Source organism: Ornithorhynchus anatinus, chromosome 17, assembly GCF_004115215.2.
Source record: "Ornithorhynchus anatinus isolate Pmale09 chromosome 17, mOrnAna1.pri.v4, whole genome shotgun sequence".
NCBI lineage: Eukaryota > Metazoa > Chordata > Mammalia > Monotremata > Ornithorhynchidae > Ornithorhynchus > Ornithorhynchus anatinus.
The window spans coordinates 37,240,637-37,265,026 of NC_041744.1; the positions used below are offsets into that span (position 1 = coordinate 37,240,637).

The window sequence follows — 24,390 nt, forward strand, 5'->3', positions numbered from 1 at the left end:
GGGAAGAGCATGGAGGCTCTCATTAGACCTCTGATATAGTGTACTCTCCCAAGCACTTAGGACAGTGCTCTGCATATAGTAAGCCCTCAACAAATATGATTGATGATTGATTGATTGATTGACTGATCCGCTGGGTAGATGCAGGGGTCTCTGACATGGGGGAATCACCCCTGGGGAGCCACAGTGACACTCTATTCCCCTGGAGTCAGGGGAACAGCAGCTTTCTGACGTTTTTTCTTTGCTTCCTGAAGGCAGCAGTTTTCCCTCACAAGATTTGTTGATCCCCAGGAAGGTCAGAAGGCAGGACTAACTCCTCAGGTTGACCGGAGATCCGATCACATGCCCTGAGAATGGCAGAGGGATGACCTGGGTGACATGGTGTCAGTCCAGCTCCCTCCCTGGGATACTAATAATAATTATAATTAAGGAGCTTGTTATGGTACTTATGCCAGACACTGTACTAAGCGTTGGAGTGACAGGGTATCAGGCCTGTTTCCTCCCTGGGACAACAATAATAGTAATAATAATAATAATATGGTATTTGTTAAGCACTTACTATATGCCAGCCACTGTTCTAAGTGCTGGAGTGACAGGGTTTCAGTCCTGCTCCCTTCCTGGGGTAATAAGAAGAAGAAGAAGACCTGTGGTGTTTGTTAAGTGCTTACCAAATGCCAGGCACTGTACTAAGCGCTGGAGTGACAGGATGTCGAGCCTGCTCCCTCCCTAGGGTGACAGAGCAGGGCCCGCTCCCTGGGGGACCCTCAGCCCCCATCGAGATTGCCAAGGCTAACAAGACACAGACACAAGACACAAGGTACTTTGCAAGCTGCTCTTGTGGCAGAAGTTTGTCATCTTAGCTCTCTCTTCCTGTTTGTTTCCTGACCTCATGTCTTTTGAAGCCCTCTTCCTCTGCATGCTGCACAATATTTCCTTTATTCTCATCTCTTTGAACTTTTACTCTGTCACCTGGCTCCCCCGCCCTCCATCTCTCCGCGGGGGCCACACCACCCTCCCAAGCCGACCCAGGTCAGCTCTGCTGTGGACTATCTGAAAAGACATCCCCCAGTCCCGTTCCCGGCTGGGAGCTGGGATTCTGGGAAAGTGTTTGAGGCCCTACTTCTGCTGTGATCCCACTCCCAGCCTGGGCACTTCCTTTTTTATGGTATTTGTTAAGTCCTTACTATGTGTCAAACACTGTTTTAAGCTCCGGGGTAGGAACAAATCATATTGGACACAGTCTCTGTCCAGCATGGGGCTCCCATTTCCACAGAATATAAGGCTAAGGACTGTGATTACTCTGGAATCAGAGATGGTTTGCTGCTGTTTGTAAGAAACTGCTGTTTGTAAGCAACACCCCAAGCCTTGAAAAGATTATCCATTCCTGGTCCCTTTTGGTGGGGAGGGGAGGTGGGGGTATGTGTTACATGCTTACTTGCATGTCCCAATCCTGTGGTCTATTCGGTAGGCCACACTTGATGGAGTGAGATCTGGGAAGCCACCGGTGGAGAGATGGGAGTCCAAAGATCCTTTGAGAAGATGATCAGGGCAGCAGCTTGTAGTACATAGCAGAGGGGAGAGAGGCTAGAGGCCGGGAGACCAACGAGGAGGCTGATGCCATAGTCAAGCTGCACTACAACTAGAGCTTGGAAACTGAGGCCTTTGCTGAGTGAAGTTGGGGGTCTCTGAGACTGGCAGGATGGGGTTATAGACCGAGGTTGCAAAATTAGGAGTGAGTTTAGGGGGGAAGATGGGGAGTTCCTATAAGTGGGATTTAAATCTTCCATTTACTATTTTGGATAAGGAGGTCTTCCAATTTGGATCCCAGAAAACTTTGTCTCAAATTTTCCTATCAGAGAGTTTAGGAGGAAGAGTCTGGGTACAGACTCCAAAATGGATTTTGTTCTGAGGGAAGCACCGTGGCATCGTGGAGAGAGTGTGGGCCTGGGAGCCCGTCTTAGGAACTCATCAGCGTGGCCTTGTGGTTGTGAGATATGGTCATGAGATTCAGGTACTAATCCTGGCTTCACCACTGGTCTGCTGTGTGACCTTCTGGCCACTTCAGTTACCTCTTCTGTAAAATGGGGATTAAGACTGTGGGCCCCAAGTGGGACTTGGAGTGTATCCAACCTGATTAGTTTGTATCTACCCTAGCACTTGATACAGTGCACATAGTAAAGGCTTAAAAAATGCAATAAAAAAAGCAAAAACTCCTCACCCTCAGCATCAAGGCTTTTCCTTTACCTCACTCCATGTTACATATCTGCTCTCTCCATCTGGTCCTCCCCCACTCAAACTACCCTCCTACTTTACCTCACTATCGTGTCTCCATCCCCTCACCCATGCTCTTCCTCCATCCTAAAACTCTGTCCCTCCCTAGGGCCAACAGACCCCAGCTCTCCCCAAATTCCAAGTCCTCCTAAAATTCCATCTTCAATAAGCCTTTTCCCAAATAGTCATACTAACTTACCAGCTATCACTAGCACTTATGGACTGATTTCTATCCCTCCTCAACCCTATTTTTGAGTGATATATTTAAATCAATCTATATCTCCTCCCGTGTTCTCTCTCCCTCCTTCCAGGCTCGCATCTCCTCCTGCCTTCGGGACATCTCCACCTTAGTGTCCTTCTGCCAACTAAAACTCAACGTGTCCAAGACTGAGCTCTTTATCTTCCCTCCCCAACCCTGTCCTCTCCCTAACTTTCCCGTTGTGCCATCCTTCCCGTCTCACAAGCCCACAAGCTTGGTGTCATCTTTGACTCCGCTCTCTCATTCACATCACACATCCAATCCGTCACCAAAACCTGCCAGTCTCACCTTCACAACCTAGCCAAGATCCTCCCTTTCCTCTTCATCCAAACCGCTACCGTATTAGTACAAACACTCATCCTATCCCAACTGGATTACTGCATCAGTATCCTTTCTGATCTCCCAACCTCCTGTCTCTTCTCACTTCATACTTACTATACTTCGCTCTGCTGCCCGGATTATCTTTCTACAGAAACGTTCTGGGCATGTCACCCCTCTCCTCAAAAATCTCCAGTGATTGCCTATCAATCTCCTTGTCAAGCAAAAACCCCTCACTCTTGGCTTCAAAACTCTTCATCACCTTGCTCCCTCCTACCTCACCTCCCTTCTCTCCTTCCGCAGCCCGGCCCAAACAGTCTGCTCCTCTGCCAGTAACCTCCTCACTGTGCCTCGTTCTCACGTGGCCCACATCCTATCTCTGGCCTGGAACGCCCTCCCTCTTCAAGTCCACCAAACAATCACACTTCTCCCCTTCAAACCGCTACTGAAGGCTCACCTCCTCCAGGAGGTCTTAGTCTTGCCCAGATTAAGGCCCCCTTCTCCTCAGCTCCTTTTCCCCCATCATCCCGAATCACCCCCTTTGCTCTAGCCCCTCTCCCCAACCCACAGTACCTGTATATATATGTACATATCTATAATTCTATTTATGTATAGTAATGTCTGTCTACTTGTTCTGTTGTTTATATATATATCTGTAATTCTATTTATATTGATGCTATTGATACCTGTTTACTTGTTTTGATGTCTGTCTCCCCCGCTCTAGACTGTATGCTCACTGTGGGCAGGGATTGTCTCTCTTTGTTATTAAATTGTACTTTCCAAGTGCTTAGTATGGTGCTCTGCACGCACTAAGTGCTCAATAAATGTGATTGAATGAATTAATGAATTGAGCACCATACTAAGCACTTGGGAGAGTACATTTCAGCAACGAAGAGACACATTCCCTGCCTACAGTGAGCTTAACAGTCTAGAGCGGGGGAGACAGATATTAATAAAAATACATAAATTACAGCTATGTACGTAAGTGCTGTGAATGAATAAAGGGAGCGAGTCAGGGCAACACAGAAGGGAGTTGAAGAAAAGGAAAAGAGAGCTTAATGAAGGAGGAGATGTGGAGATGTGACTTCAATAAGGCTTTGAAGGTGGGGAGAGTAATCGTCAGATTTGAGGAGAGAGGGCGTTCCAGGCCAGAGGCAGGAGGTGGGCGAGGGGTTGGCTGCGAGATAGGTGAGATGGAGGCACGGTGAAATGGTTAACATTAGAGGAGCGAAGTGTGGGGGCTGGATTGTAGTAGGAGAGAAGCGAGGTGAGGTAGGAGGGGGCAAAGTGATTAAGTGCTTTACAGCCAATAGTGAGGAGTTTTTGTTTGATGCAGAGGTGGATGGGCAACCAATGGAGTATTTTGAGGAGTGGGGAAACCTGTCCCAAACGTTTTTCTAGAAAATTATCCGGGCAGCAGAGTGAAATATGGACTAGAGTGGGGTGATCAGCAAGGAGGCTGATGCGGTAATCCCGGTGGGATAGGATGAATGACTGTTTTAATGTGGTAGCAGTTTGAATGGAGAGGAAAGCGTGGATTTTAACGATATCGTGAAGGTGGGACCGACGGGATTTGGTGATGGATTGAATACGTGGGTTGAATATGTGGGTTCCTCTAACGCTAATCTTCTCACTGACCTCCATCTCGTCTATCTCGCCACCAATCTCTCACCCACATCCTACCTCTGGCCTGGAACGTCCTCCCTTCTCATATCGGACAGATAATTGCTCTCCCCCACTTCAAAACCGTATTGAAAGCACATCTCCAAGAAGCCTTCCCTGACTAAACCCTCCTCTCCTCTTCTCTCACGCCCTTCTGTACCGCTTTTACTTGCTCCTTCATGCATCCTCCCTCCCATCCCCACAGCACATATGTATATTTCTGTAATTTATTCATTTATGTATTTATATTAATGTCCGTCTCCCCCTTTAGACTGTGAGCTCGTTGTAGGCAGGAATGTGTCTGTTTGTTAATATATTGTACTCTCCCAAGCACTTAGTACCATGCTTTGCACACAGTAAATGCTCAATAAATATGATTGATTGATTGAATGAATGAATGAATGAATGAATGAATGAATAAGAGAGAGGAGTCAAAGATAACGCCAAGGTTATGGGCTCATGAGGCAAGAAGGATGGTGGTGCCATCTACAGTGATGGGAAAGTCAGGGGGAGGACAAGGTTTGGGTGGGAAGATAAGGAGTTCTGTTTTGGACGTGTTAAACTTGAGGTGACAGGAGGACATCGAAGTAGAGATGTATTGAAGGCAAGAAGAAATGAGAGACTGAGGGGAGGGAGAGAGATCAGGGCTGGAGATGTTGATTTGGGGAGCATCCGCATAGAGGTGGAAGTTGAAGCCAAGGAAGAGAATGAGTTCTCCAAGGGAGCGAGTGTATATGGAGAATAGAAGGGGACCAGAACTGAACCTTGAGGGGCCCCCACAGTTAGGGGGTGGGAGGTAGAGGAGGAACCAGAGAAGGATACTGAGAGTGAACAGCCAGAGAGATAAGAGGAGAACAAGGAGAGGACAGAGTCAGTGAAGCCAAGGTTGGATAACGTTTCCAGGAGAAGGGGGTGGTCCCATAGTGTCAAGGCATCTGAGAGGTCAAGGAGGATTAGGATGGAATAGGGGCTGTTGGATTTGGCAAGAAGGAGATCATCGGTGACTTTTGAGAGGGCAGTTTCTGTGGACTGAAGGTAACGGAAGCCAGATTGGGGGTGGTCAAGGAAGGAATTGGAGGAGAGAAATTTGAGACAGTGGATATAGACAACTCACTCAAGTTGTTTGGAGAGGAATGGTAGGAGGGAGTTAGGGCGATAACTGGAGGGAACCGTGGGGTCAAGGGAGGATTTTTTTTAGGATAGGGGAGCCCTGGGCGTGTTTGAAAGCCGTGGAGAAGAAGCCAGTGGAGAGCGAACAACTGAAGATGACTGGGAGGGGAGAAGGGAGGGGACGAGAGTTTTGATAAGGTGTGAGGGAATGGGGTCAGATGTGCAGATGGAAAGGATGGATTTTGAGAGGAGGCAGGGAATCTCCTCTAGAGATACTCCTGGGAAGGATGGTAGAGTTGAAGAGAGGGCTGGAAGGGGAAGGGACTGATTAGAGGCAGGGGTCTCACACCTGATGGTGTCAATCTTCTTAATAAAGTAGGCAGCCAGGTCACTGGGGGCAAGAGATGGGGGTAGGCAGGAGGACAGGGGGACGGAAGAGGGAGTTAAATATCCAGAACAACTGGAGAGGGTGATAGGCATGGATGTCAATAAGGATGGAGAAATAATTTTGCCAGATAGAGGAGAGGGCAGAGTTAAAGTATGCAAGGACAAACTTGAAGTGGACAAAGTCGGCCTGATATTTAGATTTCCGCCAGCAGCGGTCTGCGGATAGAGCACAAGAGCAAAGGAGGCGGGCTGTGAGGACGATTCAGGGCTGTGGGCTAGTGGTACGAGATCGACGAAGGGATAGGGGAGCGAGCGAGTTGAGTTCAGTAGAGAGGGTGGAGTTGAGAGCATCTATTTGGTCATCAAAGGAGGGTAGTTTGGGTATGGAGGCTAAGTGGGGCATGATAACTTGAGAAAACTGGTTAGGGTTAAAAGATCGGAGATCTCTGTGGGGAATAGTACAGATTTACAGGGAGGAGGTGTGTGGGAGAGGAGGCGAGTGAGAAGGTTGTGGTCCGATAGAGAGATTTCAATGTTGAGGAGGGGAGAGATTGTGCAATGGTTAGAGATGATGAGATCAAGTGTGTGTCGAAGTTGGGGTGAGTGGGAGAGATGGCGTGGAGCAGGAGGCCAGCGGAGTTGATAGAAGGCAGTCAACAGAAGGGTCAACAGGAACCTCCACACGAAACAAAAACTTCTCACTCTAGGCTTCAAGGCTCTCCATCACTTTGCCCCCTCCCACCTCTCCTCCCTTCTGTCTTTCTACTGCCCACCCTGCACGCTCCACTCCTCTGCCGCTCACCTCCTCACCATCCCCCATTCTCGCCTATCCCGCCGTCGACCCCTGGCTCACGTCCTTCCACTGTCCTGGAATGCCCTCCCTCCTCACCTCCGCCAAACTAACTCTCTTCCCCTTTTCAAAGCCCTACTGAGAGCTCCCCTTCTCCAAGAGACCTTCCCAGACTGAGCTTCCTCTTTTCCCTCTGCTCCCTCTGCTGCCTCTCTGGCCCCCCTTCACCTCCCCTCAGTTAAGTCCCCTTTTCCCCCTTTCCCTCTGCTCCTCCCCCTCTCCCTTCCCCTCCCCTCAGCACTGTGCTCCTCTGCTCATTTGTATATATCTTTATTACCCTATTTATTTTGTTAATGAGGGGTACATCCCCTTGAGTCTATTTATTGCTATTGTTTTTGTCTGTCTGTCTCCCCCGATCAGACTGTAAGCCCATCATTGGGTAGAGATAGTCTGTTGCCGAATTGTACATTCCAAGTGCTTAGTACAGTGCTCTGCACATAGTAAGCGCTCAATAAATACTATTGAATGAATGAACATCTATATGAATATTGAAGTCCCTAAGGATCATGTAGGCATGGAAAAAGAAAGAAGGAATGTGAGAGGGATCAAAATGGTTAAAAAAAATTGGAGGTGACCCCTGGGGGGGTGTAGATAGCTTTGACTATAATCTGGAGTGGAGAAAGCAGCACTGGGGCACAAGAAGGAAGCCAACACCTCCTCCTTTTCCATTGAGTCTGGGGGAGTGGGAGAAGATGAGGCCCCTCTGGAGAGAGCAGCAGGGATGAGCTGTGTCACCTGGGGAAAACTAGGTTTCAGTGATAGTGAGAAAGAGGACTGACTGAGTCAGGAACAGGTCAAGGATGAAAGGAAGCTTCCCCACGATGAATTGTGGGGAATTGGCTGAATTGTGGAGGAAGTAGTAAGGGAGGGGACAGCACAAGGGGTGTGGAGGGTTTGGAAAAGAGCGAGCTGAAGGGGGCCAGTGCCGGGGAGGGAGACTAGAGGTAGCACTGGGATGGGACGGGAGGAGAGGAGTTGGGTGTCAGAGCGGGTAGAGGAAGCATGGTGGGAGGAGAGGACCGTGGGGATTGAAGGATCATGGTGGGGTCGGTGAGATAAACGACAGCAATAACAACTTAATCTGGAGATACCCAGAGGAGTTGGTTGAATTGTCCTAAGGTCGTTGAGAGTGAAAAGAGTAAAGAGTCCAGTGTTTAGGAGTTGTAGATGCATTCCCTGCCTCCAGTGAACTTACAGTCTAGAATCTAGTCATTGAATACATATTAAATTAATCACTCATTACTCTCATTGCAATTATTTTTATACCTGTCTTCCCATTAGAGTATAAGATCCTTATGGGCAGGGAGCATGTCAATTCTGTTTTGTACTTCCTAAGCTTTTGAACAGTGCACCCAGGGATTAGTTGGTAAATAATATTACTACTTCTACTAGTTCTTATTATAGTTATTATAGCATTTGTTAAGCACTTATTATGTGAGGTACTAAATGCAGGGATAGATACAAGACACGGTCAGTGTCCTCTATGAAGCTCTAAGTCTAGGGAGTGGGGAGAACAGGCATTGAATCTCCTAGGAGAAAACTAAAACCCAGAGAAATGATTTGCCCAAGGTCACACAGCCGGGAATTGACAGAGGTAGAATTAGAACTCAGGTCCTCTGATGCCCAGGCCCATGTTCTTTCAGTCAGGCTACTGGAATAGGGAGGCAACACCACCTAGTGGAAGGATGAAGGGCAAGGATCATGTCTACTAATTCTACTATTATTCAACATTATTCAACATTATTATTATTATTATTACTATACTCTCAAGTGCTGAGTTAATAATGTTGGTATTTGTTAAGCGCTTACTATGTGCAGAGCACTGTTCTAAGCGCTGGGAGAGATACAGGGTAATCAGGTGGTCCCACGTGAGGCTCACAGTTAATCCCCATTTTACAGATGAGGTAACTGAGGCACAGAGAAGTGAAGTGACTCGCCCACAGTCACACAGCTGACAAGTGGCAGAGCCGGGAGTCGAACCCGTGACCTCTGACTCCCAAGCCCGGGCTCTTTCCACTGAGCCACGCTGCTTCCATAACTGGGACCCAGTGAGTGCTTAGTGAATGCTATTGATCCACTGAAAGGACGGGCTGTTGGGTTAACTGGGTTCTCTTCCCAGTTTTGCCACTGTGGGACCTAATCTTCCCATCCAAACCTATCCCTCCCCCGACTTTCCCTTCCTGTCTCACAAGCCCATAACCTAGGCGTTATCCTTGACTCCCGTCTCTCACTCAACCCAAGTATTCAATCCACCACTAAATCCTGTTGGTTTGACCTTCGCAGCGTCGCTAAAATCTGCCCTTTCCTCTCCATCCAAACTACCGCGTTAATCCAATCATTTATCTTATCCCACCTTGGTTACTATATCAGCTTCCTTGTCGACCTCCCAGCCTCCTGTCTCTCCCCACTCCACTCCATATTTCGCTCTTCTGCCCGGATCATTTTTCTACAGTAAACGTTCAGGGTATGTTTCCCCGCTCCTCAAGAACCTCCAGTAGTTGCCCACCACCTCCGCATGAAACAGCAACTCCTCATCATTGGCTTTAAAGCACTCAATCACCTTGCCCCCTCCTTCCTCACCTCCCTATTCTACTACAGTAAAGCCCACACGCTTCACTCCTCTAATGCTAACCTTCTCATTGTACCTTGATCTTGTCCATCTCACCGCCAACCCCTCGCCCATGTCCCGCCTCTGGCCGGGATCGCCCTCCCTCCTCATATCCTTCAGACAGTTACTCTCCCCTCTTCAAAGCCTTATTGAAGGTGCATCTCCTCCAAGAGGGCTTCCTCAACTAAGCCCTCCTTTCCTCTTCTCCCACTCCCTTCTCCATCTCCATGGCTTGTTCCCTTTATTCATCCCCCCCACACCAGCCACACGGCACTTATGTACATATCTGTCATTTTCTTTATTTCTATTAATGTCTGTCTCCCCCTCTAGATTCTAAGCGTGTTGTGGGCAGGGAAAGTTTCTGTTGATTGTTATATTGTACTCTCCCAGATGCTTAGTACAGTGCCCTGTACAGAATAAGCGCTCAATAAAAACGATTGACCGACTGACTTAACTTCTCCGGGTATGTTTCCTCATCTGCAAAATGGAGAAACCTGCTCTCATTTCTTTGATTCTGAGCCCATTATGGAACAGAGACCCTGTCCGATCTGATTATCGTGAGTCTACTTGGGACATAGTCAACATTAAATAAACATCAGCAGAAAATAGGGAAAAGTGGAGAGTAAACTTACGTTATTGCTTCACCAACGTCATCATGGACATCTCTCTTTATTCAGATTTCCTTTCAAGGATTGTTTCAGTTGCCATGAACCATCGGCAGGCCTAGTGGATAGAACCCGGGCCCAGGAGTAGAAGGACCTGGGTTCTAATCCTGGTTCCACCGCTTATCTGCTGTGTGACTTTGGGCCAGTCGCTTAACCTCTCCGTGCCTCCGTAAAATGGGGATTATGACTGTGACCCCCGTGTGTGATCCAACCTGATTACCTTGTATCTACTGTAGTGCCTGGCACATAGTAAAGCACTTAGCATACCATATATTAATATTATTATTATTCAGACAAAAGCTTAGGTTTAAAAGGTGTGAAGGATACTGTGTTCTGTGTTCCCTACGGAGAAAACCTGACTAGCTTTTATCTACCCTACCGCTTAGCACAGTGCCTGGTATGGAGTGAGCACTTAACAAATATCATTTAAAAAAAAACTGTCTTCCGCTCCTGGGCTCCACCAATCTGCACATGCCAGGGACAGACCTCTAGACAGAAACTCATTATGGGCAGGGAACGTATCTGCTAATTTTGTTGTATTGTACTCCCCCAAGTGCTTAGTAGAGTGTTCTGCACATAGTAAATGCTCAATAAATACTATTATTTCATTCACTGATTGACGAGTGAACACTGGGGAAGCCATCAAGTCTTGCTGGGAGAAGAGATCCCAATCGCTCTGTCTCCTTCCTTATCCTTCATTGTGTTTCCTTTGGACCAGCAGAGATGCGAGGCAACAGAACGATAGATGCTGAGTTCAACCAGACCCTGGAAATCCCCTGCCTGGACGACAAGTCGGAAAACCTTCTCGGGGCCTCGATCCTGTGGCTGACGGTAAGGGAGTTCTGCGGGTCTCCGTCCCGCAGACAAGCAAGCAGCCCCGAACATGGCAAAGTTGGGGGAGACCTGCCAGAACCATGACGAGCACCAGATAACGACAAGGCTATCTGTTAAAGCACTCACTTTGGGCCAAGCACTGGGGTAGAGACGAGATCATCGGATCACACGCAATCTAAAGGTGAGGGAGAGTTGGTATCTGCCTCATTTTACAGATGAGGAAGTTGAGGCACAGAGAAGGTAAGTAACTTGCCCAAGGTCACCCAGCAGGCCAGTTTTGGAGCTTGATTTAGCACTGGAGTGACTATATCTCAAATCCATTAGACCACACTCTGACAAGTTTCTAAGAGGGTTAGACGCTTGGGTGGAAGGAAAACAAAACCGGCTGTAATTCGGCTCTGGTGTAGAAAAAAGTCCCTGTATAGTGGTTTAGATCTGAAAATTATCTCACTGCTGCAATGGCTCTTTTGGAGGGTGGTAGCCGATGCTTCTGCCCACTTGGGCCCGGGGCCAAGGAGTAGCTGTCGGCACCCAGCTCTGCCCTCAGCCTCTGCTGTGGGGGCCATCTGATATAATTTATTTAGCTCTCTCACTAGGTGCAGAGCACTGTACTAAACTCTGGGAAAAAACACAGAGATGAGAGTTAGATGAGGAACCCAGCTCTCCGGGGCCCATCCAGTGTGGGAAAGGGTTGGGCAACAGACACGGTTAGTCAGTCAGTCAGTCATTCGTATATATTGAGCACTTAATGTGTACAGAGCATTGTACTAAGTGCTTGGGAGAGTATGATATAACAATAAACAGACACATTCCCTGCCCACGACACATTCCCTGCCCACGACAGGCTTAAAGTCTAGAGGGAAAGACAGACATTAGTATAAATACGTTACAGATATATACATAAGCGCTTTGAGACTGGAAGTGGGAAAGGGAGGAAGTCAGGGCAACAAAGAAGGGAATGGGAGAAGAGGAAAGGAGGGCTTAGTCAGGGAAGGCTTCTTGGAAGAGATGCGCTTTCAATAAAGCTTTAAACGGGGGAGAGTAATTGTCTGTAGGAGGAGGGAGGGTGTTTCGGGGAGAGAAATGAGATTTTATAAATCCAAATGATAAGACAGCACAGATTATTCGGTTCAGGAAGTCTAGTGATCAGGGGGACCTGTAGGAACCTTTTGAAATCTGCGGAGGCTGCGAGCTGCCAAGGGTAGAATCCCCCCGAGCTGGCCTGAGCAGAGCATTGCTGGGAGCAAGGACCCCTGGAGGGACAGGGGGATGGTGATAAGGCGACGGGGTGGGGTCTCTCTGCCAGGGTGCAGAGAAAGGCGTCAGGTTGACTCGGTGCCCACCTCTCCACCACACACCCTTACATTCTTGCCTTAGCCACAGTGAGTGGTAGCCAGTGAATGACGGCCAGTAAGTGGCAGCCGAATAGTGACGGTGACCGGTAGCCAGTGAGCGGTGGCCAGTGAGTGGCAATCAACGAATGGCAGTCAGTGAATGATGGTTAGTGAGTCGTCGACGGCCAGTGAGGGGCGACAGTGACTGGTGGCCAGTGAGTGGTGGCTAGTGAGTGAAAGCAAGGGAGCGGTGGCTCTCCAACTGAAAATGTTTGCTCCTTTCTATCCTGGCTAGGCTGCTAGACCGCCTAGATAGAAGAAACAGAGGGCAGGGAAAGGGCAGAGAAAGGAGTGGGCACAACCCCGGGGACTGGGGCAACCTGGGAAGCACAGCCTGGCCTGATGCCAGCACGGCATCCTTCTTGGGGCATTCTGGTCACTTGGGAGGTCCGATGCCCACAGTTTCTCTGACCAGTGATCCTTCTGGGGCCCCAGCAGGTCGCTGACACCATCCTGTGACTCGTAACTTCGGAACCCACAGACGGCACAGGAAGCACCCGGGGGTCAGTTAGCCGGTCCGGCTCCCTCCGGCTGGCTGCTCGGGTTGGGAGAAATGCCAAGTGCCTTCTCCCCGGCCCCCGGGGTCACTCAGGAGCCCTCTGGGTTTAGCAAAAGATCACCAGCACCACTGACACTCTCTGTGGGGCAGAGAGGGCAACGAGAGTGTAGGAGGGCAGGGAAGAAAGACCCTGTGAAGGGCATTCATTTATTCAATCGTATTTATCGAGCGCTTACTATGTGCAGAGCACTGTACTAGGCGCTTGGAATGTACAATTCGGCAACAGAGACAATCCCCGCCCATTGACGGGCTTACAGTCTAATGCAAGCACGGGCCCTTATGTTTAAGGCCAAGATTGGCTCACCTGGAAGGAGCGAGCAGTTTCTCTAGCCTGAAGGCTTCTAGGACTTTCCTCTATTTCTTCAGGCAGTGCCTGAGGGAAGATCCCACTCATGTGACTGGGGTGGGGATAGTGAGGCGTCCAAGGTGAATGAGAGCACTGAGCTGGGGGCTGAGCTGAAGACAGTTCCCCTGGCTGCCCCCCTACCCAATGCCCCCGGGCTCTGCCTGTCCTGGAAAGAAAACTTCTACTCAGAGACTCCCGGGCAAGCAAATGCCAGTTTGAAATTGCCCGTGGTCATTCTATTCATATGGTCAAATTGGCTTTTCGGCTGCCCCCAAAGGAGAACTGTGGTGGGAGAGTACAATACAACAGAGTTGGTAGACACAGCCCACGCTCACAAGAATCTCACAGTTTAGAGTGGAGGGGGAGACGGACATTAAAATCGAACAGGGAGGGGGAACTTCAGTGCAGGTGACCAGTGCAGGAAGTCAGTGGGAATGATCAGTTAAGGATCACTGGGCAGACGGTCAGCGTGTATGGGTCAGTGTTGGTGGCCAGGGAGGGTGACCAGTGTGTGTAGTCAGTGTGGGTGATCAGGGAGGATGACCAGTGTGGGTGGTCACTGTTGGCAGTCAGGGAAAGTACCCGGGGTGGATGGTCAGTACTGGCGGTCAGGGACGATGATCAGAGTTGGTGGTCAGTGTTGGTGGTCGGGGAGGATGCCCAGTGTGGGTGGTCAATGCTGGTGATCAGGTAGGGTGTCCAGTGTGGGTGGTCAGTGTTGGAAGTCAGGGAAGATAATCACTGTGGGTAAGCGTTGGTGATCAGGGAGGGGGCCCAGTTTGGGTGGTCAGCATGGGTGGGCTTGGTTCATCCCAGAAAACCAAGCCTAGGGGTGTTATCCCCAGGAGCAGAATGGGGCTCGGGAAGTGCCGCTGGGCCCCGACAGCCGGATCGAGACCCAGCTCCCCCGGGACAGGCTGGGACTCAGAGAAGACCACCGGCTCGTCCTCTCGCCCGTCCAAACCCACGATCACGATCGCCGGTTCACCTGCCAGGCCACCCTCCGCTCTGGAAAAGTCCTGAAAAGCATCACCACGCTCAAAGTCTGGGGTGAGATTTTCTGCCTCTCTTGGTTGGCTCCCCCGTGTGTGACCCCCACATCGAACCCCAGCCCTGGAAGCCCCTCCCCACCACCAAACCCTCGCCCCCTCCCACTTCAATCAAAGGGGCTGGTTCAGCTTCCCAAGCAGACTCCCATTCAGAATGGCGACACTATCTAGCTTCTCTACACCTGCCCTGGTGGAGGGGGAAATCTCCTGACCGCTACCCCCAGAAGCCTGGGGGGAGAGGGAAGGGGTCCATGGCCGTAGCGACCGTCCCAACCACCCCAGGTCTGAGGGGGAGAATGACTGCCCCAGCCCCCAGCAGCAGAACCCATCCCCTCCTCCATCGCTCCCCCCCAACTCCGGACTGTAACTGGCCCCAACAATCCAAGCTCGGACTGACACGCTGGCTGCAGAGTCCCCGCAGGGAGCAGCGTGGCCTAGTGAAAAGAACACAGGACTGAGAGTCTAGAGACCTGGGTTCTAATCCCGGCTCTGCCACCGGCCCACTGTGTGACCTTGGACAAGTCACTTCATATCGCTGGGCCTCAGCTTCCTCATCACTAAAATAGGAATGAAATAGCCAATGAGCTGGACTGGGATTGTATCTGCTGCGACTGGGCGGAATCCACCCCAGTGCTTGGCACCTAAAAAACACATAGCAAGTACCACAATGGCAGTATGGCATAGTGGATAGAGCACAGGCCTGGGAGTCAGAAGGTCATGGATTCTAATCCTGTCTCCGTCCGTTGTCTGCCGTGTGACCTTGAGCAAGTCACTTCACTTCTCTGGGCCTCAGTTACCTCATCTGTAAAATGGGGATTAAGATGGGGACCCCCGTGCGGGACAGGGAACTGTGTCCAACCTGACTGCCTTGTCTCTACCCCAGTGCTTAGAATAGTGCCTGGCACTTAACAATCACTATCATTATCAGTGATAGTAATAGGAGCCGTTCTTAGTGTGACTCAGTGTGCTAGCATGACTTAGTGGAAACAGCACAGGCCTGGGAGTCAGAGGGCCTGGGTTAATAATAATAATAATAATAATGTTGGTATTTGTTAAGCGCTTACTATGTGCCGAGCACTGTTCTAAGCGCTGGGGTAGACACAGGGGAATCAGGTTGTCCCACGTGGGGCTCACAGTCTTAATCCCCATTTTACAGACGAGGGAACTGAGGCACAGAGAAGTTAAGTGACTTGCCCACAGTCACACAGCTGACAAATGGCAGAGCTGGGATTCGAACTCATGAGCCCTGACTCCAAAGCCCGTGCTCTTTCCACTAAGCCATGCTGCTTCTCCAGCTGCTGGTTCTAATCCAGCCTCTACTATGTCCCTGCTGTGTGACCTCAGGTAAGTCATTTAACTGTGCCTCAGTTCCCTCATCTGCAAAACTGAGATTCAATCCCTGTGCTCCCTCCTACTTAGACTGTGAGCTCCATATGGAGCCTGATGATTTTGCATCCACCCCAAACCGTAGAATAGTTCTTGGCACCTAGCAAGTGCTTAACAAATGCTATTATTATCATTATTATTACTATTATTATTATTATTACTAGGCACTTGAGAATACAAAATTGAAAAGTGGCATATTTCCAGTCCACGAGGAGCTTACACTCTAGTGGGGAAGATGAACAGAAGAATATGTTGCAAATGCAAGAATACTCTGAATGGGTCTCGCTCAGCAAGGGAAAGACAAATGAAGGTTAGGATTCCTATCCAAGGCCTTGGGAGCTGGAAAAGGCTTGGATTTTTCCAGGACAGGCAGCCATTTATGATCCAGGACACAAACAGTTGTATTGGAAAAAAGGAATGAAACCAAATTTCCAAGGAAAAACCGGACTAGGAACTGGGACTTCTCAATCGATCAGCCAATCAATCAATGGCATTTATTGAGCGCTTACTACGTGCACTTGGGAGAATATAATACACTTAAGCGGACATCATCCCTGCCTTCGAAGATCTGACAGCATAGCAGTCTACAGTCTCCTCTGTTCATTCGTTCAATCCTATTTATTGAGAGCTTACTGTGTGCAAACCACTGTACTAAGCGCTTCTCCCAAGAAGCCCCCCGAAGGCCGAGAAATTCCAGCTTGACAGCAGCAGGAGAAGACGAGGAGAGGGAGCCTCCTGATTGCTCACTTTGCCCCCGACCCCAACCCCATCACACCGCTGTGATCAGTCGGTGGTCCCCTTTGCTTCCCATCTTCCTCCCCAAGCCGGTCCCCTGTGAGTGTTGGCAAAGAGAGCCCAGCTCTCTCTTTATTGCTGAATTGTATCTTCCAAGCACTTAGTACAGTGCTCTGAACACAGTAAGCGCTCACTAAATAGGATTGAATTGAATTGAACCCCAAAGGCAGAGGGCACAGGGCAGAGGAGCCAGAGATGGGGGTGGGAGGGGAAGTAAGGTCAAATCAAGGTCAAGATCCCCACTCTGGAAAGCAACTCTCCAAACCTCAGAACTTCTCCTCTCTCATGACGCCCCACTGCAAGTCGAGCCCCATTATCATCCTATAAAGTCCCTCTCCCTCCACTCCAGGATCAGGATCCGGGGGGCTGGAGGAGAATATGCGAAAGGAGGTCCCCGGATCCTCCTTCAGCCTCCTGTTGCCTCCCCTGCCTTCCACCTCCGGCTCTGCTTCACTTCCTCACCCTCACCACCGTGACAGGGCAGGGCAGAAAGAAGGGGTGAGAGAGGTTAATGAAGGGGTGTCCCCACCCCCAAGGTCCCCCCAAAATTTGTGGTGTTTAAGTACTTACTGTGTGCTGAGCACTAAGTTAAGCACCGGGGTAGGTACAAGTTAATTAGATCAGATACAGTCCCTGTCCTACACGGGGCTCAGAGTCCAGTGGGGGAGGGAGAACAGGGATTGAATTTCTGCCCCAGGACCCCCTAGCCAGCTCAAACCCCATGTGGTCGTTCCCCCCACACCCCCAAACCAGGGCTAACCAGAACTGGATCAATCCACAGTAAGAAGGAGATGAGGCTTAATTGCTGGGCCCCACAGGGGATCAGGCTCAGGAGGCAGCGCAAATGACCCCACACTGGACAGGGCAGGTCCACCTGGCCTGGGGGTATGACCAACCATGCCACCCGTGCCCCAGAAGCCCTCGGGTCTGCCTCTTGGGGTGATACCGTGGCCAAGGTAATAATAATAACAACTGCGCTATTTGTTAGGTGCTTATTATGTGCCAAGCACTGCATGAAGCACTGGGGTAGACCCATGATAATTGGGCTGGACACAGTCCCTGTCCCATGTGGGGCTCACACCTTAATCCCCATTTTACAGATAAGGTTAACTGAGGCCCAGAGTAGTGAAGTGTCTTGCCCAAGGTCACACAGCAGACAAGTGGCGGAGCTGGGATTAGAACCAAGGTCCTTCTGATTGCCAGTACCATACTCTATCGGCTAGGCCACGCTGCTTCCCCCCGCCCAGCCTCTGAGAGGTTCATGTCATGCATTTGGGTTTTTTGTTAAGGGGAGCCTGCTTAAAACAAGACACCAAGCAGCCTAGCGTAGCAGATGGAGCACGGGCCGGGGAGTCGGAAGGTCCTCGGTTCCTAACCCACCTCTGCCGCTCCTCCGCTGTGTGTCTTTGGGCAAGTCACTTTACCTCTCTGGGCCTCAGTTACCTCATCTGTAAAATGAAGATTGAGACTGTGAGTCCCATGTGGGACAGGGACTGCGTCCCACCCGATTTGCTTGTGTTCACCCCAGTGCTTAGTACAGTGCCTGGCACAGAGTAAGCCCTTAAATACCATAATTATTATTATTATCATTATTACAGGTTTCCTCCCTGGACATCCATGCCATGATTCCCTGCCCTATCGGTAGCACCCAACTGAGTCTAAAGCACAGTTGACCAAAAGCGAGCCCCTCTCCGCCCTCACCAAGCTAACTGGATTTTGCATTTGCTTTTCAGCTAAACCAGAAGTCTTCATAACGCAGCAAAACACCTCCACTGGACTTTTAGGAGGGGTGAGTACACCCTAAGCGTTTTACAGTCTACTTACTGCAGGCCTGTATCTACTGGGCGATGTCAAGAGCAAGATACTTGCTGAACTAGACTGGGCCGGGGGGAGCAGAGACAGCCTAATCAATCAATCAATCAGTAGTATTTATTGAGTGCGTACTGTGAGCAAGACTACTGTACCAAGTGCTTGGGAAAGTATAATATAGTTGGTAGACGTGATCTCTGCCCTCAAGGAGCTTACAGGGAAAACAGACAAAAAATCAATTGCAGACAGGAGGAAATAATAGAGTATAAATATATGTCCTTAAGTGCTCGGCTAAGGGGAGGAGTTGAATACCCAAGTGATGACCGGGAGAAGTGCTAATGTGGCAACTGGAGGGATTTGGGGTGGGGAGATGAGCCGATCGGGAAAGGCCTCCTGGAGAAGACGTGGTTTCGGAAGGGTCTGGAAGATGGCGAGAGTGGTGGTCTGTGGGGTGAAGAGGGAGGGAGATCCAGGCAGGAGGGTGGGGTTAGGCAAGAGGTAACCAACGGGGAAGACGAGAACAAGATTCGGTGAGTGGGTTGGCTCGAGAGAAAGAGAGCAGGCAAGTTAGGGTGTAGTGAGAGAGGAAACAGCACGGGCTCGCGAAGCAGGGGACTTGGGTTCTGATTCCTGCTCTGCCACTTGCCTGCTGTGTGACCCTAGGCAAATCACTTATCTCGGCTGTAAAATACTCCTCCCTTAAACTAGGAGCGCCATACGGGAGAGGGACTGTGTTCGACCTGATTATTTTACCTCTACCCCAGTGCTTAGTAACAAGGAACATTAAAATAGAAACGTGAAGCAGAGCTAGGAAGGGACGAAAGAGTTGACTGACTGGCTTGAATCTGATGGTGTAGAGTTTCTGCTGGATGCGGAGATGGACGGGCAACTATTGGAGGTTTTCGATGAGCGGGGAGATGTGTTGAATCACTGTTTGAAAATAACGCTTCGAGCAAGAGGGTGAAGTACTGTCTGGGGAGGGAAAAGCCTGAAGGCAGGGAGGTCTAATACGGAGGCCGTTCGGATGGAGAGGGAGGGGAGGATTCCGGGGTTGTTGTGGAGGAAGAACTGACGGGATTCGGCGACAGACCGAATATGGAGGTTGAAAGAGTCGAGGATGACACCAAGATTTGGGCTTGAGAGAAAGGGAGGATAGTGGTGCGATGGGAAAGTTAGGTGGACGGGGAGGGTTTGGATGGGAGCACTGTTCTAAGTGCTTGGAAGAGAACAATACAACAGAATTGGTAGACACACATCCCCTGCTCATAAAGAGCTTACAGTCTAAAGGACTGTATTCACCTAATTTCTTTCAGAGAGAAACCCAAGAACCAGCAGAGCTTAAAAACAAGTTCCTTTATTTGTCAGGGCCAACAAAAACCCAGATTAAGAAAGGAGAGTTCTGGCCAAATGTCAAGGTTCGCTCTCGCACCCTTTCAGCTGGCTGGGCTTAAAGCGGGAGTGGACGCATTGATCAGAAACCGAGCTGTCACCAGGTCACCGGGTCAGAGGTCTGGGCTTCCTGGTCTTGGAGCAAACATGGGCAGGGGGCTGAAGAAGTGGGAATTCCCAACACTGAGCCCCCGCTGACTGTTAGCATAACGTGATCTACCAATCCCACACCGCTAGTTTCCGTTTTTTATCTCGTGGACTTTGGAACTTGCAGAAGGGAGTACGATTTCCACCCCAGAACCTCCAAAGACATTTTGGACATTCTCTCACGAATGCCCCTGTCGCCGCTAGGATGGCGGGGAGGAAGCGGGCATTCCTAGACTGGGTGGCAGAAGGAGAAACTGAGGCACGGAGCCATCAGAGCCTGGTCCAAAGCAACAGCTGTATAAGGGCAAAACTAAAGGCCTCTGCACCGGCCTAAACCCAAGCTCCCATCTCCTCTGAGGCAAAGTGGGCGGACGGCAAGGGATTCTGGGCAGAGTGAGCCTGTTTTTAATCAGTTACAGGTCTTTTGTTGGTTCATTATTATTAATCCTATTTCATAAGAACATCTTAAGCTCGTTTGGGGAATTCACCAAACCGGAAGGAAAACTGTTTGCCGAACTGGCTGGGGGTGAGGGTTGGATGTAGTGGGGGAGCTGCTGACAACACAAGGTCCAATGTAATTCAAAGGAGGAAGAGCGAATTCAGAGTCCTCGGACTGGAAAGGTCATCCAGGGGTCACAAAGCCCATTCCCCCAGCTGCAGGTGTCTGCCCGATTCCGACCCCCACGCCCGTCAGACCCAGCAGCGAGTTTGGGAGCCCTCGATTTGACTCACCCACCCAACGACATTTATGAATGTTGAAACCGTGTCAAAGAACCTTGAACGCACCCATTTTACAGAGGAGGGCGGTTGAGGCTCAGAGATACTTTCAGCACTTTTGCCCCAAGACCGAGGGCAGGTCGGAGCATGGCCCAGGCAGTCCTGCAGGAGCCCGTGGCCTGTCTCTCACCTCCACCCAGGACATCGGGCCTAAGGAGAGCCAAGGCTGGCCAGCACCTAGACCCTTTCAGGTACACATCGAGGACTCAATTCAGCTGAGTCGCCGGTGTCCATTCTTCCTCTCCGGATAACTCTGGTATTTGTTAAGCGCTTACCACACGCCAGGCACCGTACTAAGCGCCGGGGTGGATACAAGCAATCCGGGTTGGACACGGTCCCTGTCCCGCGTGGGGGCTCACGGGGAACTGAGGCCCAGAGAAGCCAAGTGACTTGCCCAAGGTCACACAGCGGACAAGCGGCAGAGCTGGGATTAGAACCCATGACCTGCTGACTCCCAGCCCTCCGCTCTATCCACCGCGCCACGCGGCTTCCCCGGAGCCTGCCCTTTTCACCCCCTCTCTGTCCCGGAGAGAGAGAAGTCATCAGGAAACACCCAGAGAGGAAGCAGAGTCACATCTCAGAGCCTCACAGGAAAGGGAGACCAGACAGACAGGGCTGTGGGGAACAGACTTTCCCACCGTGCGCAATAAAACCCCAAACCAGACGAGGCTTCAACCGTTTCGGATTCGAGTTCAGCAACCACAAGAGCCGAGTTCTTCGCCGCCCCCGAGAACCGGTGGCGAGGGGCGGTTCCTGGCCCGGCCACCATCTCCCCGACTCTACTTGGTGGGGGCGGTGGCTTAGCAGCGCCGTGCCCGGTTCTCCGGGCCATCTCCCCGTGCCCCTCGCCCCACTCGGTCCCGATGGAGGGGGTGTGGGCGGAGTGGGCGGTGCCCGCTGGGGCCTGCTGGCTCAAGAGTCCGGGTCTTGGGAAAGCATCCCTGAGCTGGCAGGGTGGAGGAGGCAGACAGGGCGGACGGCGGATGAGTAGGAAGTCACGGGGCAGCGGTGTCCGGCTACCGCAGGCCGGCGGGGAGGGGGCCGCTGGGGGCGGAGCGCTCTCTGGACGTCCACCGGCCCCCACCGGGCCCCCCACCTCCGGCTCGCCGGGCCCGGGGCGCTACCCCCTACGCAAAGTGGAAGGGGCGGGCTGCCCCCGCCAGGGCCCCCTCCTGCTCCCCGGCCGCCTTCTCCGCCCTCACCTTCCACCTCAGCTCCACGATGGCCTTCTCCACCTCCTCCACGGCCCGCTCCCGCCGCTCCACGGCCCTCTCCCGCCGCTCCACGGCCCGCTCCCGCCGCTCCACGGCCCGCTCCCGCCGGCTGGCCCAAAGGGCCAGGGCTCCCACCTGCTCCAGGAGCCGGGCCCAGTCCCCCTCGGCGCCGGGCGGCGGGGGCCGGGCCCCCTGGGCCCGGGGGCGGGGGTGCTGGGCGACCTGCGCGTGGCCGCTCTTCTCCAGCTCTCCCTTGTGCATGCTCTTCAGATGCTTCCACAGGGCCGTGGTGCCCACGTTGACGCCCGGGCCCCGGCTGACCTGCCTGCCGCACAGCCGGCAGATGGCATACTGGTTGGGGTGGTGGCCGAGGCGAGCCGGGGCCAGGTAGAAGTACTCCCAGGCCTCCGAAAACTTGACGCCCCTCCCGTGGGGCGTCGGGCTGGGCACTGCCCCCGCCAGTGGGCCCAAGAAAGTCCGGGCCTCCCCGCTCTCATCCTCCTTCGTCTTCCCGTCCTCCTCAGCATCCTCCTCCTTCATCTCGGCATCTTTCTCTTCGCCTACTTCCTCCCGAGGCATCGTCCGCCGAGATCCACGGGCAGGGGTCCCTCGGGCCCGGCGGAAGGCTCAGCCGAGGCCGGGTTGGGCGGTCTCGGGGCCGATGACTGCGGCTCCTCGGTCGGGCCCCGGGGCCTGGACTCCGAATGAGGAGGAGGAAGAGGGAGGCCGGGACTCCGTCGTCCAGCTTAGCCGCCTCCGGCCGAGGGGGCAGTCCAGATGCGATGTCCCGGGCCGGCCCGGCCGTGCCCGCTCCTGGGCAGGAGGGCGGTCTGGAAAGACACTGATGTCTGTTTCTGTGTATTAACGTCTATCTCCCCCCCTTCCCCAGACTGTGAGCTTATTAACAATAATGATAATAATGACGATGGTATTTGCTAAGGGCTTACTATGTGCCAAGCACTGTTCTGAGCGCTTCCTATGTGCCCAGCACTGTTCTAATCACTTCCTATGTGCCAAGCACTGTTCTAAGCGCTGGGGGGGATACGAGGTCATCACACTGTCCCACGGGGGGCTCACAGTCTTCATCCCCATTGTCCAGAGGAGGTCACTGAGGCACAGAGAGGTGAAGTGACTTGCCCAAAGTCACCCAGCAGGCAAGCGGCCGAGCCGGGATTAGAACCCACGACCTCTGACTCCCAAGCCCGGGCTCTCTGCACTGAGCCACGCTGCTTCTTCACTGGGGGGGGGGGGGCGGGGACTGTCTCTCCTTATTACTGTACTTTCCCGAGCGCTTAGAGCAGAGTGTCGTGCACCCGCTGAGCGCTCAGTAAAGCCCACCGCACGGCCCACCTTGCCCACCCTCCCTCCGGGAGTCGCCCCCCACCCTCCCCGGCTGGGGCATCGCCCCGCCCCAGTTGCGGTCCAGGTCCCCTCTGCCCGGGGAGAGGCCGCTGGAGGGGAGGGGGCCGGGCGGGCGGGACTCCTGGGTCCCGAAAAACTCACGTTTTGGGCCTCTCTGGTCCTGGGGTGGCCCGCTGGCCGCTCGCCCGGTGGCCCGGCACCGCGCTCTGCGACACGTTCAGCTCAGCAGCCCGGGGAAAACTCCTCCAGGCTACGGCCTCGGGCCCCGCCCCCTGGATACCGCCATCGGGCCCCGCCCCTTCTGCCCAGGACCCGGCCCCTCAGCCCTCAGAGCGGGGCGGGACGTTCTCCCTGCATTCATTCATTCATTCATTCGTAGCTATTGAGCGCTTGCTGTGTGCAAAGCACTGTTATTATCGCGATGATCATCATATTCATATTATGATAATAATACCATCATTATTGTTGTTACTGTTATCAAAATATGACTATGATGATATGATTACTATGTGCCAATCACTGTTCTGAGCGCTGGGGGAGAGACAGGGCAATCAGGTTGTCCCACGCGGGGCTCACGGGCGGCAACCCGCTTTTACAGTCGAGGGAACTGAGGGCCCAGAGAAGGGAAGCGACTTGCCCAAGGTCCCACAGCAGACAGGTGGCGGAGGGGGGATTAGAACCCGCGTCCTCTGACTTCCGAGCCCGTGCCCTTTCCACTGAGCCACGCTGATGGCGATGATGACGATGACGATGACGATGTACTGTGGAGTCGTTTCCGATTCATAGCGACTCCGTGGATATCCTTTCTCCAGGACGGCCAGTCCTCTGCCATAATCCTCAAACTTTCTATATTATGCTGGTTCGTTAGCATAATAATATAATTAATATTTTAATGCGTGATAATATAATAGTACCGTGCAGAGCACCGTACTAAGTAACAATAATGGTGTTCGCTAAGCGCTTACCATGTGCCAAGCGCTGTCCCAAGGGTCTCACCATCTCAATCCCCACGGGTTAGCTGTTCAGATCAGTTTCCATTTAGAGGTTTGAAAACTGGGAACGTGAGGAAGCTTGAGGCCCAGATGAGGTAACTGAGGCCCAGAGAAGTGAAGCGGCTTGCCCGAAGTCACACAGCGGGCAAGTGGCGGAGGCGGGATTAGAACCCACGTCCTCCGACTCCCAAGGCCGGGCTCTTTCCACGA

The 24,390-nt window shown here is 52.0% G+C and overlaps 2 protein-coding genes across 2 annotated transcripts in view; one reads left to right on the forward strand and one right to left on the reverse strand.

Moving 5' to 3' along the window:
• Positions 1-24,390, forward strand: part of CD96 (CD96 molecule) — a 60,059-nt gene that overhangs the window by 4,980 nt on the left and 30,689 nt on the right. The window contains exons 3-5 of the mRNA XM_029081835.2: positions 10,849-10,958; positions 14,106-14,310; positions 18,224-18,279. Of these exons, the coding sequence (XP_028937668.1) occupies positions 10,849-10,958; positions 14,106-14,310; positions 18,224-18,279 (371 nt within the window). The remainder of the gene's footprint in view (positions 1-10,848; positions 10,959-14,105; positions 14,311-18,223; positions 18,280-24,390) is intronic.
• ZBED2 (zinc finger BED-type containing 2) lies at positions 21,012-23,450 on the reverse strand. The gene is made up of 2 exons (XM_029082392.1): positions 23,330-23,450; positions 21,012-22,656 (listed from the first exon to the last, which is right to left on the reverse strand). The coding sequence occupies exon 2, from the start codon at positions 22,403-22,405 to the stop codon at positions 21,740-21,742; it is 666 nt and encodes a 221-aa protein (XP_028938225.1). The 5' UTR covers positions 22,406-22,656; positions 23,330-23,450; the 3' UTR covers positions 21,012-21,739.